Source organism: Hemitrygon akajei, chromosome 9 (assembly GCF_048418815.1).
Source record: "Hemitrygon akajei chromosome 9, sHemAka1.3, whole genome shotgun sequence".
NCBI lineage: Eukaryota > Metazoa > Chordata > Chondrichthyes > Myliobatiformes > Dasyatidae > Hemitrygon > Hemitrygon akajei.
In genome coordinates, this window is record NC_133132.1 from 53177717 (window position 1) to 53191466 (window position 13750).

The 13750-nt window shown below is 44.8% G+C and overlaps 1 protein-coding gene across 1 annotated transcript; it reads left to right on the forward strand.

Moving 5' to 3' along the window:
• The first annotated feature begins 7465 nt into the window (after positions 1 to 7465).
• cyp1b1 (cytochrome P450, family 1, subfamily B, polypeptide 1) lies at positions 7466 to 13540 on the forward strand. The gene has a single exon (XM_073055997.1). The coding sequence runs from the start codon at positions 8154 to 8156 to the stop codon at positions 9786 to 9788; it is 1635 nt and encodes a 544-aa protein (XP_072912098.1). The 5' UTR covers positions 7466 to 8153; the 3' UTR covers positions 9789 to 13540.
• The last annotated feature ends 210 nt before the right edge of the window (positions 13541 to 13750 follow it).

The following is a 13750-nucleotide window of genomic DNA, read 5'->3' on the forward strand; positions in this document are numbered from 1 at the left end:
TGTTTCAGAGCATCCACGGGTAACTAATAAGTACAGAAGTTTTATCTAATAGAGGAAAGGCATATCACGATTAGAAGGTCACACGCGTTTTAGTAATAAATTTTATTCGTAATATTGTAACAGAAGAATAAACTGTGAAAAGTCTTACATTCTTAGCGTCACTTGGTAAATACATTAACTAATGATAGAAAATGTTTGTTTAGCATAGCACCTTTGCCACTCTCCCTCCCTCCCCCCACACTCGCACCCCCGGAGTGATCTAATGTCCTCGTCTCGGCCTCTCAACCTCTCCAAGCAGCGGAAAGCCCATGAACTGTCTTCCTTCTCCACAGAAGCTCTGCACTGCATACACAAACTCACGGAGGAAATTAGTTCAACAAATTATCTCGCACGAACTGTGTCAAGGGCAGTTTGCTGAAAATAAACCTTCCTTGTGCATCTCGCTGCCTTTTCCGCTTCTGATATCTAATCAGCAGCTTGGAATTGATATGACCGACAAATTGAATGGTAAGCCGCTCCGGAGTTATTTTATCATTAAACTGAACATTACTCGGGGGCATAGTTTATACAAAATCGAATTGTAATTACTTTGCGCCACGAAATGTTTTGAAGAGCATCGCCAACCACTAACTCCCGTAAATTCCTGCAGTGCTGAGGTAGGTATCAATGTTTGGCCTTGAGTAAAATGGTCATGTGACTCTGGTTACAGGCTAAGTTCGGGACACATCGAGTGAACAAAATCGTTTTCCTGACTTTCATCAGCTTTGCGTTGTCCATGCCTCGGTGGTAATCAGAAACCTCTGTTTCTGAAATTAAAGCTTGTCCTGAGGTTAGCAAATAACCAACTTAGAATTTCAAGCTTAGAAGACTTTTGAGGAAGGTGTACCGATTCGGCGTTCAATGCCACCGCTGACTTTGAACGCGGTGAGCGCGTCCTATGGAACAATCTGAGTCAGGACGCGGTCGCGATACCGGGCTGGAGAGCCACATAATTGTGTGACGGTCCGCCACATTTCCAGTAAGATTCATCCGAAGGGCATCGCAAAACTCGCTGCAAACTATATATCTTAGCAATTTTAATAAAGGCGCAGTCATCGCTGCTCTCACTCTCAGTCCCGTTTTAAATCTTCTCCCAGTGTAAACTACATTGGTTGCAATTTACTAACAGCCCCGCAGCCTGGTTGCGAAATAACATTAGGACGAGGACCTTGTGCGTCCGGATGAACGGCGGCTCTGCTGCCTAATCTAATCTCTTGATGGTTATATTGTTTTAAAAGAGGCCATCCATCAACAAGAGCACAAAATGGAATTTGATCGAGATTTCAGTGTTTATTCTCGCTCTGTTGCTGCTGTCGCCAACGCTTCCTTACAGTTATTTTTAACAGCGGTACATTCTGCCATCACCTAAACTAATGGGAACAATTTACGGACATGTGTTTACACATTTATATCTTCACACACTGATTTACCTGGTTATTCACTAATGTTATTTTTGCTGTCTATTAAACGTTCATTGCAATTTAAACACACACATTATCATTATCATCATCCGAGAATCTTGCATCTGCAATCCTTTATATCTTCATTGGAGAGCCCATTGTGTTGATGTTAGAACTGGTGAAGGGTCATAGGTGACGTGACCCTGGTGCGTATCCTTGCAAGTGGAACAAGTGCCACACCTGCCCCTCACTGCCTCACTCACTACCATTCAGGGCTCCACAGTCCTTCCAGCTGAGGCGACACTCCTCTGCTGCCGCGATGAGGTCACGCTCAGGCTGGAGGAGCAACGCCTTATATTCTGGCTGGGTAGCCTCCAAGCCGATGGCATGAACATCGATTTCTCGAACTTTCGGTAATGTCCGCTCCCTCGCCATTCCCCATTCCCATTACCCTCTCTCGTCTTATCTTCTTGCCTGCCCATCACCTCCCTCGGGTGCTCCTCCCCTTTCCCTTTCCCCCATAGCCTTCCGTCTCCCTCCTTCTCCAGACCTTTCTCTTTCACCAGGCGACCTCCCAGCTCTTTACTTCCCCCCTCCTCCTCCCGATTTCACCTACCACCTACCTTGTACTTCTCACTCTGACTTCCCATCTTTTTTTCTCCAGTTCTGATGAACGCTCTCGGCCGCATACCTCGACTGTTCACTCTTTTCCGTGGATGCTGCCTGGCCTTCTGGGGTTCTCCGCTATTTTGTGTGGGCTGCTCTTCTATAAAGACCCAAGTGCGGCCAAAGTTGTCTTCAGTCCCGAAAGTACTTGTCAGCCGCTGTTAATGACGGGGACTCGGCGGCCATCTTGCGCACAGCGAGCCCCAAGAGACAGCAGCAGAATTATGGAGAAATAATCTGGTTTAGTTACCTTCTTATACACTGCTTGTGCACACAGATGCAGAGCGACGCATAATTCCATCCACACCCTTATCTACCTACACTTAAATTTTTACACGCATCTACAGTCACATTTGAAATAAAATGCTGGAGCAACTTAGCGGGTCAGATAGAATTGATGACGAGAGAAACCGTTAATATTTCAGCTCAGTGACCTTTCTTCAGAACGCTTCCATTATGAGCATATCCAGCATGGCTGAAAACACATATACGCAGATTTCTATTCGAAAGTAATTTGATTTTCGCTAGGCTCGTTTTCTTCAGCCAAATCGCGTCAGCCGTGAGGGCTGCTTCCGAGTGTACCCTTCAACTCCCTGACGATTTCGAGGAACTGCATGGTCTCCAGGTTCGGCGACTTACAGTGGGATGCGGAACGCCACGAGTTGGAAGGTGACACGGTTTAACTTTACCGCCTCCTTGTGATGACCAGGTGTCGGCACGAAAGATCGGTGTCAATTCTACATACTCGGTCACTAATGCACATTCCCAGGGCAGAATTAGTGTGTGTGTGTGTGTGTGTGTGTGTGTGTGTGTGTGTGTGTGTGTGTGTGTGTGTGTGTGTGTGTGTGTGTGTGTGTGTGTGTGTGTGTGTGTGTGTGTGTGTGTGTGTGTGTGTGTGTGTGTGGGCGCTGTTTACAGGGGATGCTTTGGGAAGTGTATTTTTAACTTAGATGCCCGGGATGCCGGGGGCGGTGGTGGAAGCAGATAAGATGGTAATGTTTAAGAGGCATTTAGATTGGCACATAAACATCCAAGGAAGGGAGGAGTATATTATATTCAGGTAGATAAGTTTATTTAACTAGGACCGAAAGGCCTGCTCCTGTGCTGTGTTCTAAACTATGTCCAAATTCCGGTAATTGAACGAGAAGGGGACTCATTGGCCGCCGCGGACCAAGGAGAGCTAGTAAAATAATATATTTGATTAGAACGTGCAGTAAATGTGTCGTTTTGCGCCGATGTCACAGCCCCGGACTGTGCTGGGGGCAGTCGGCAGGTGTTACCACGCTTCCGGCATCCCACAACTCACTAACCCTAACCATCCTCCTTTGGACTGTGGGAGGACACCGGGGTGTGGCAGTGTCGGCGACAGCGTACGGACAGCGGCGGGAATCGAGCCCTATCGGTGATCGCTGACGCTATAAACTGATTGCGCTAACTGCTATGCGACGGCGCCGCCCCACGCCAGAAAAAGTCTTCAGCAGGTCTTCTGTGGAGAGAGGACATATCCGAAGGAAGATCCCTCGCCAGTGGGGAGCATGACACCGGATTCAGTGACCCATGGAGCAGACGGCGAGGAGGGGGATATGCAGGAATTTGGAGACTGGTTCACAACCACAAGACAACATTTGTGCTGGTTCCGTGCAAGATTAAAATGAACGCTGCGGAACTGAGACACGAGAGCGAAGATTATGGAATCTGAAGCGACAAAAAGCGGTGCTGGAATACTCCTCTGAGCTCTCCCAGCATCTTGTTTGTTGCCCAGAACTCTGCAGATTCTGAAATAAAACCCCCCCAAAAAATGCTGGAATACCGGTGGAAAGATGCTGCCTTATCTAATGAATACTTGCAAGACTAATTTGATTTCTGCGTAAAACTAGTTTGAGTTACTCACACTGCCTATGCCATTCAGCCTCTTCCTGCGTGGCTCTGTAAATCTTTCCAGAAAGGTATTTAACTAGCTCTTTTCTGAGTGCTACGGTCAAATATATCTCCACGACTTCCTCTAAGACCCAACCTCTCACTGGTTGAAAATGTCTTCTCTTTCTGTCGATGGTAGTTCTTCTCCATTTCAAAGTTCAGAATTCAAAGTCAATTATTATCAAAGTACATATGTGTCACTATATACAACCCAGAGGTCAATTTTCTTGCGGGCATTCATAGCATGCAAAGAAACACAATGAAAAACACACATAAGAAGCCAAAAATGTGCAAAGGACAATAAACTGCAAATACAATAACAAAAAAATCAATAATAATAATAATAATCATATCAGAATCAGGTTTATTATCACCGGCATCTGTCGTGCAATTTGTTAATTTAGCAGCAGCAGTTCAATGCAATACATAATATAGAAGAAAAATAAATAAATAAATTACAGTATTTGTATATTGAATATATTAAAAATCATTCCCGTAGCAGTGAGAAGTTGAAGATGTCCTTGATTACTCCCGCCAGTTGGTTGGCACAGGTTTTCAGAGCCTTACCAGGTACTCCATCAGGACCTTCTGCTCACTTAGTTCTAGACCATTCAATCAAAGGAAAATGTTTTTTTTTCTCACCATTCACTCTATTAATCTTATATATCAGATCTCCTCCCTCTTCCAAAGAGAACATGCCAAGCTTCTCCCATCCATGCACTTAACCAAAGTCTCTAATCCATGGAATCACCATGGGGAATCTTGTCTTCACCCTCTCCAAACCCTTCACAGCCTGACTAAACTGTAGAGCCCAGAGCTGGAATAGTCATTCAGTTCCAACTGATCCAGTCTTTTATATTAAAAAAAAATCACCATGACTCCCTTGCTTTTGTTTGTCCCAGTTTAGTTCACAATCCCAGATTCCTTATTACAACTTTGTAAATTTTCCCTGCCACTTTAGATTGGTTTCGTTTGTCCCATGTCCATTGAACCGTCGAAACATACAGTGTTTTTCATTCAACACTGTCTGAGGATGTGCTGGGAGCTGCCCTCAAGAGTCGCTGTGCTTCCAGCACCAATGTAGAATGCCCACAATTCACTAACCCTTACTCACCTGTATACCTTTGGAGTGGGGGACCAGGAGATCTCCCACAGAGTTACAGAGAGTATGAACAAACCCGTCATACAAGTGCCCCATTGCCCGATTTGCTGGCACTGTGAACCATTACACCAGCCTCTAACAGTAGTGCGCTTCCAACAGACTATGCCTACACAGTTGCTATGTGTGTTGCTTGGGTTTCTAGCATCTGCAGATTTTCAATTTTTTATGCCTACACATCAGTTCCTGTATGGCAAGAAAGCAGAGAAGCAGTGCTGAAGCTAAGATTGTCTCTGCCATTATATTGAATAGTGCAGAAGGCCGAGCTCTCAGCTGCAGCTCATGTTTTATTTTCTCCTCTAACATACCTGCTCCTGTGTCCTATGGTCTTATACCACCTTGGATTTTTTACATGATAAGGGGGACTCTCAACCTCCCAAGCTAGCTCATGATGGCTTTGCACCCCATTGTCTGGCTGCACTGCTATGCTTTAACCAGCATTATGTTATCGTCTCCTCTTGTGCTACCCAGGTGCAACGTCGCAATGAAATGATCTGTATGGATGGCATGCAAAACAAACGCATTCACTGTAACTCATAAAGCAGTTTACCAAGGAAAATAAATAAATCCTGCCTATCATGTCTCTCTCCATAACTGTAATGCTGCATCTCAGATACCCCCTGAGACTCTCCAGTGCAATTGTGTCTCTCCAATGGTATGGTGACCAGAACCTCACATAGTTCTACAGCTGGTCGCTAAACCTGTGTTTAATGCAATCACCTCTCTGCTCATGTATTCCACACCCTGGCTATTGAAGGTCAATTTCCTGTTTGCCTCTTCACTGCCTTATTTACCTTGTGGATAGAACTTCAACAGTCCTCCACCAACAAAGTTGTGTGAACGAATTAAGCAAACAGTGGCTAATTAAAGTAACCCTTTTGCCTGTGCATGGTGTGTGTCCCCTCATTCTCTGCATATTCCTGTGTCTGTCTAAGAGCCTCTTAAATATCTTTCTCTGCTACCACTTCCAGCAGCACATACCAATTGGAATTTATCAATTTACCAATTTCCAAAATGCCGCACTTCATACTTCGCATATTAATTTTCATCTGTCACCTGTCAGTCCGATTAGCTTGTCCACATCTCCTTAATATCTTTTAATGTCCTTCGAGTTCCATGTTATTTGCACATTTGGTAAACGTGTCCTGTATACCTAAGTAAAAGTCATTTTAAATGTGTAGTGATGGTCGCGTCTCCCAGTTTCCTTTAACTCCGTCACTTTTAAAAGTTGCTCTTTTATCCCACTTGCTTCGACCTTGATCACATGCCTGTTACGCCGCACTTTATCGCCTCCCATTCAGAAATCCGTACCACGACCGCTTTTCGTTCATCAACTCTTCCTCTCATCAGATCGCTTCTTCAGAAGCTCCGTCTCGTTCACGTGATGGGGATTGGTCGGCGCCATTCTGGCAGATTATGCCATGCCTAAAGTAGTAAAATAGAAACCGTTGCAGCTATCGAGAAAGAACCAGAACGTGTCAGTGGCCGTGGTTAGGTAGTTTCGAGAAATTATCTTTAGTGTCTGGGAGATCCGTTCAAGAGTCTGATAACAGCGGGATAGAAATGGTCTTTGAGCCTGTCGGTGCGTGCCATCAGGATTTTGTATCCTCTGCCAGAAGGGAGAGAGCGGAAGAAAGGATATCTGGGGTGGAAGGGGTCCTTAAGCGGGAACGGAGTCGATGGAGGGAAGAGTGGTTTGTGTGATGGGGCCGGGCAACTTGGCTAGAACAGTTGACTAACCAATCTATCTATGTTGGCTTCCCCTAATCAATTCACACTTCCAATTGAATGCAAACCCTATCTCTCACTGTTTCCACAACTTGTCTCGGTGCCCAGGTTAGACCAGCAGTTGCCGGACAAATATGAACCGGAGCATTAAACAAATTTGTTCCGACGACGGGTCAGCCGCTGAAACGTGATTCCTCCGTCTATTTCCCTCTCCACACATCTTCCTAAACTGTACCCGCCCGTTCTTTTTTCGGGTCGCTCTCTTCATTGCGTTTGGCAAGAGAAGTTTTAAAATTTGAAAAAAGGCCGGCTCACTTCCTACTCTACTGCCACCTCGGAGGTAAGCGTTGCGGTCAGATAGTTCAAGTGCAAGTAATTGCATATATAAAAAAGGGAGTCGGTGCGACAATCAAACAGGCGCATGCTAAGTGTGGGAGGGGAAGATTCGTGTCGGAATCGGTCTCAGATCTCTCCAGTGCTTGCCAATTAGAAACTCCGCCGCTGGTGTCGGCTTCTCACATTGTTCTGAATTGGGATTATATTTAACTAGTCCTCTCGGTCGCCACACGCAGTTTCACACCGCACGCAAGTGCAAGGGGGCAGGCTGCAAACCAGGACGTGTTCAGTGAGTGGTCCGAGACCCTCACAAACCCGCAGAAGACCGAGACTAAGCTGCCCTCCCTTTAAGAGCGGGTTTCACTCTTTCTCATGCGAATTCAACATCGGCTGTCGAGGCCAATGATCTCAGAAGGGCTGTTCAACAGTTGCACTTAAACAAGCGCACCTTCCATATCCTTTTCTCTGCCCGTCGATGAGTTACTCTTATCAACTGATGACTTAATAAACCCTTTAAGAAATCCCTTGGCTGCTACGCCATGTGACAGGAGGCGGACAGATACTCTGTATATATATATACGGGTTGAGGTGCCAGCAGCCCGCAACAAACTCTTTTTGTCTGCAGAGTCGATAAGACAGTCGACTTTAATGAAGCGCATTCGCCGGGATATGTATTACGTTTTTCCTCGGTGTCAGAGAGCGGGACAAATTAGTCTCATTTAAACACTGTGAGTGATTGAATCTCACAAGACCGAACCAGGACTTTCTATATATAAACATGAATATATTTTGTACCGCGTTTAACCTGTGTTAGGAGGGAGGAGAAGCAGGAATACTTTTCAACTCGGTAACTTTTACACGCTGTGGACTTTTCCTGTTGACCCAAAACCCGAAAAAGAAAACCCGGTATGATTTCTAACCGGACTTTCACGCTGGGACGGGTGCTCGAGAAGGAAGTGTTGGCCGTGAAGGAGCTGACCAAGCCGGGAGTGCAACTGGTGTTGGCCCTGGTACTGTCGGTGCTGCTTGGACTGCAGGTTTGGAAGTGGCTGCAGCACCAGCTCCGGGAATGGGACCGCCCGAGCCTTCCTGGCCCTTTCCCCTGGCCCGTGATCGGCAACGCGGCTCAGCTCGGCGACCTACCCCACATCGCATTCTGCAGGATGGCCCGGAGGTACGGTAACATCTTCCGCCTGAAGCTGGGCAGCTGCACGGTGGTGATGCTGAACGGCGAGGAGGTCATCCGCCAGGCTTTGATCCGGCAAGGCGCCGACTTCGCGGGGCGTCCCGATTTTACCTCCTTCGATGTGGTGAGTGGCGGCCGGAGTTTAGCTTTTAAAAGCAAAGGCCAGATATGGAAGTTGCAGCGCAAGGTCGCACACTCCACCGTCAGGGCTTTCTCTACCTTCAACTTAAACGCCAAGAAGATTTTCGAGGAGCAAGTGGTGTGCGAGATGCACCAGCTGATCCGCCTTTTCCTGAACAAGAGCCGAGAGGGAGCTTTCTTTAACCCGCAGAGCAACTTGATCGTGGCCGTGGCCAATATCATGAGTGCCGTTTGCTTCGGCAAGAGGTACAGCCACAGTGACGCTGAGTTCCTGGCGTTGCTGTCCAACAACGACCGCTTCGGGAAAACGGTAGGAGCGGGCAGCCTGGTGGATGTCATGCCCTGGCTCCAGTACTTCCCCAATCCCATCCGCACCATCTTCAACGACTTCAAGCAGATCAACCGGGAGTTCTACGACTTCATCCAGGAGAAGACGAAAGAGCACCGCCTCACCTTCCGCCCGCAACGGATCCGCGACATGCTGGACGCCTTAATACGGACCATCGAATACCAGCGGGGCACTGGGCTCAGTCCCCACTACGTAGAGGCCAGTGTCACCGACATCTTCGGGGCCAGTCAGGATACCCTGTCCACAGCTCTGCACTGGCTGATCCTGCACATGATCTGGAAGCCCGAGCTGCAGAGGAAGATCCAGGAGGAGGTGGACCGGGTGGTGGGGAGGCAGCGCCTCCCCACCTTCCAGGACGAACCACATTTGCCCTACCTGGTGGCTTTTCTTTACGAGTCCATGCGCTTCAGCAGCTTCGTGGCGCTCACCATCCCTCACTCCACCACCAAGGACACGCTCCTCCACGGATACCACATCCCCAAGGACACGGTAGTTTTCGTCAACCAGTGGTCCGCCAACCATGACCCCGAGAAGTGGCCGAAGCCCGAGCTCTTCGACCCCAACAGGTTCCTGAACGAGGACGGGAGCGTGAACAAGGACCTGACAAGCAGGGTGTTGATCTTCTCCCTGGGGAAGAGAAGGTGCATCGGCGAGGAGCTGTCGAAGATGAATCTCTTCCTCTGCATTGCCTTGCTGACCCATCAGTGCACCTTCAGGGCCAACCCCAAAGAGAAGCTGACGCTGGACTTCACCTACGGCTTAACCTTGAAATCCAAGCCCTACACCATCAACGTGACCCTGCGGGACTCCATGGAACACCTACAGGCGGCCGCGCAGAGAATGGAACAAGCGGAGGACAAGCAATGAACAGCAAGCCACCATCAACCCTTTATTTTGAAAACACAACGCGATTCGAAAGAAAGAAATCTTGTCCGCGGCACTTGACGACCCTTCTGGTCGCTGGTTGCGGGTACTGGAGCGAATCCAACCCGCGGCGGAGATTAGGCTGAAATTCAGTTATTTGTACGACGGAACTGACAGAAGCACTCTTGAGTGCAGGTTTAAAAATTGAAATTATGTAGAAATTAGTTTTGATAAGTGTATATGTCACTCAATCCGTATTGACAATAAGCTCTTCCCCAGCCTAACCGGGGTTTCAGCGATATTGGCTTGCCTTCTCCGGAGGTATTAATTTGTAAAAGAAAAGGCTCTGAACTTTCGGACGGCAGTATTTGAGACTTGGCCAGATGATGACAGACAGGCACTGGACTCGGCAAATGATTGTGCAGGGGAAACGTACTGAGGTACCTGTGTTGACAGGTAACTGGGACTTTTTTTTCGGGGGGGGGGAACAATATGACAGATGGAGTGGCTACTACAAATATTCGTGGAGAGCAATCTGCACTGCTAGAGCCGGGAACATTTCGCCTTCCTTCGTTACCCACAGCCGGTCTAACCCAATTACATCGCTCCCGTGTGCTGTACTGTAAACAGTAGGGGAGCTCGTCGCTGGAATTATATCTGGCGTTGTGGTTGGGTTAATTAGTGCCTCGGGGACGTCCCGCGTTTGTGCTGAGACGAAGCCATTACCGAGCACTGGCCTTAACAGCAACTGGCCGGAGAGTAGCCTGTCGTCACTTTCCAGAAGTTCTGCACTTTATCTGGGGGTTAAAAGATTGGGATTTCGATATGTTAAGCAGTGATTCCTATACTTCGCTATATTTAGTCTCGAAAGTATGTGATTAATCCTGTTCTATGAGCCTGTAACGGCAGAGACAAAAGGGCAGGAAGAAGTGGCTGGTGGTTCTGACAGTACCTGCGAAAACCTGTCACGCAGTCTCTCTGGCTACAAGCATTTATACAGTAGCTGGAAAAGGGAACTCAGTGTTGATCTTCTATAGAACTGTAAGCTCTAATCGTTCGAAATCAGTGTAAAGTTTTAGCGGAGTACTTGCCTCTAAGTTATAATTCATTTGAAACACACAGGCTTTAAATGGTCAATAATCTGACCAAAACATACATCTTAAGGCGTCACTCTCTCTCGCTCTCTCTCTCTCTCTTTCTCTGTGTGTGTGTGTCTCTCTCTCTCTCTCTCTCTCTGTCTCTGTCTCTGTCTTTTATCCATGTTTTGTTTTCTGTCTGTCTCTTTGTCTTTCTGTATTTAACCCAATTCATATTGTTATAAATTCAACAATAAAGTACAACCTGTGGCCTTGGATTAGTGTTAAATAAATACCACATGCTATCTTCACAGAATTGCTGACTGATGTCATCTCAGGTATCCGGAATTCATGACAACTAATACAAATAGTTTTTAATCAATATTTTTTATTATGTCATTTTGTATATGTTAGTAAGATGTCAATTGTCAGTTAGGAAATTGGAAGCAATGATGGCAGCATGCGGAACTTCAGGAAACAAAATCACTAATTAAAGTAAAATTACATCAGAATAGCTGAGGTCAAAACTACAAACTTTATTTTATTTGGCCAACTAGAAGCCTGTTTGGTTGATTAGAATCAACAAAAATCTTTGGCCAATTCAAACTTAATACTGTATGCTATCTGAAATGTAGTCATATTAAAATGGAATAAATTTGCTGGCACAGTCAAGGTACAGTACAACACCTCTCTGTCTCCCTCTCCCTCTCCCACTCCCTCTCTCTTTTTCTGTCTGTCTGATCTGCGAAAATGAGAGAAAGACTAAGTTGTCTGTTGTCCTGACAGACAAACCGTAGAGAAGCAGCCATCAGCCTTCACCTAATTTTGATGGGGGCAGTGGGACGGGGAAATATTCAGTGCTGATTAGAATCTATTGACTTATCAGAAAGTACATGCACGTGGATTTTAGATGATGTTTAGATGATTGCCTACCATGCCCTCCCTATCCCCCACCACCCACCACACCAATCTGAATGACTGAAAATCCCAAATTAGCTATGATCCTCAAAGACAAGAAAGGGTAAATTTGTGCCACCTACCATGAAGCAATTCTTCACATATGAATTCATTAACCTCCAACAGTCAGTGCATTTGGAAGAAAAAGGGGAAAGGGGTGGGTTTCTGGACTGATTGTAAGAAGGGCACTGGTTAGTGTGTCAGAATCCATGTTAATGATGCTTAGAGGAAAAACAAATTGCAAACCTTTTCCCATCAACATTTTCAGATTGCAATTAAATAAGTTCCATGCAGTAAATTAATCCACTTTTAGGAAACACTATATCATGCACACATTGTGTAAGCAAACTCTCCCCATGTACCTTGTTTAATTAATGCACCTTTTATGCACATTAATTTCTGTTCTGAGGGAAATGGCTTAGCTCCAAGAAGCTAGATCTAGTTTCAGATTAAACTTTATAAGTGAATTTTGACAGTGTCTTTTTTTTTTACATGCCTTTCCTTATCATCTAAAGCTCTGTTCCTTCATGTCTAGATGTGTGCCTCACCAGTCACCACTTGCACTTACAATGTTGGAAGGATCAATGATTACAGATTATTGTTAGTTTGCTGCACCCCTCAATAACATATTTGCAGATGCTATATTTATTGGCATAAGTAAAACAGAAAATGAAAATAATATTAAGGTTGAATTAGTAAATATTACTTTTGAAGTGTTAAAAATCAGGTAGATTGTCAAGTGATTGCTATGTGGTCCCTGCAGTTATGGAACAACCTTTTCTAATTGATTATTCTCATAATTTCAGAATATTTGCACGTTAAAGCGGCAGCAACATAGCTACTTGCAAATGTGTAATTACGATATCTGTCGTAACAAGTCTTCTGTATGTCAAATAGGAGTTATTAAAATGATAAATTTATCTTTGGGAAACTAGAGATTACTAGGCAGTTCATGAGAGATTGTGCAATGTGTGCACAAGCAGCTCAGGGGAAGTACATGGTTTGATTACAATTCTTGCCAAATGACCTTTCAGAACCTTTCAAACCATTACTGCCTGTCAAACCACACTGCTGACAACTATACCCTGAAGATGAGTATTGTTATTTCCCTGAACATACAGAAATCTCCGGTGTTTGCCATTTCTGTGGACTCCTCACACTTAGTCTATGTCTGTGAATTGATGTCAGTTAGGGATAAGTTATTTTCTTACATACGTGTTGACCAAAACAAGTTTATAGTCCATTCTTTTGTCCCTACTGATTTTAAATCTGATTGATCTTTCAGACAAAATAGGAAATATAATTATATATTTATGTATTAAAAACACATATAATAAGTCATTTAAGATATGTATTTTCATATTGTCTTATAAGCTTTAACACATGTAGAAGGCTGCTATTTCTTTTATTTTCAATATCAACAATTTAACTTGCATTATCAGCATTTTTCTCCCTTGATTATATGTGTATATCATAAAATACCTATTGTAATTAAAGCCTGTGATTGTTAAAAATATTGTTAATGATAAAGAATTTTATAAATTGAAACTTTCCTATCCCTACTTTAAAGTTTAACCAATTTATTAACTGCATATTTCAAATGCATTCGGTATGGCTGCAAACTATGACTTGGTATCACTGTTGAGTTGTGTATTTTGAAAAATCGGACTAGTGCACTTTGAACATGTTGTGATTAAAGTAGCAAATCAGTACTGAAATCTGTTCAATGGTTTGTGTTTCTTGGCATTAAAATGATAAAAAGAAAGTTATAATCAAACAATGAAACATCATTTAACATTGTTTATGATAAAAAGAAAGTTATAATCAAACAATGAAACATCATTTAACATTGTTTTATGCCATCAAACTGATTCAGTAAAGAGATCTCTTAGTATCTACACAAAACGCTCAGCAGGTCGGGCAGTGTTACAG

Coding starts and splice junctions, on each gene's coding strand:
- cyp1b1 (XM_073055997.1), top strand. CDS start 8,154: ATGATTTCTAACCGGACTTTCACGCTGGGACGGGTGCTCGAGAAGGAA.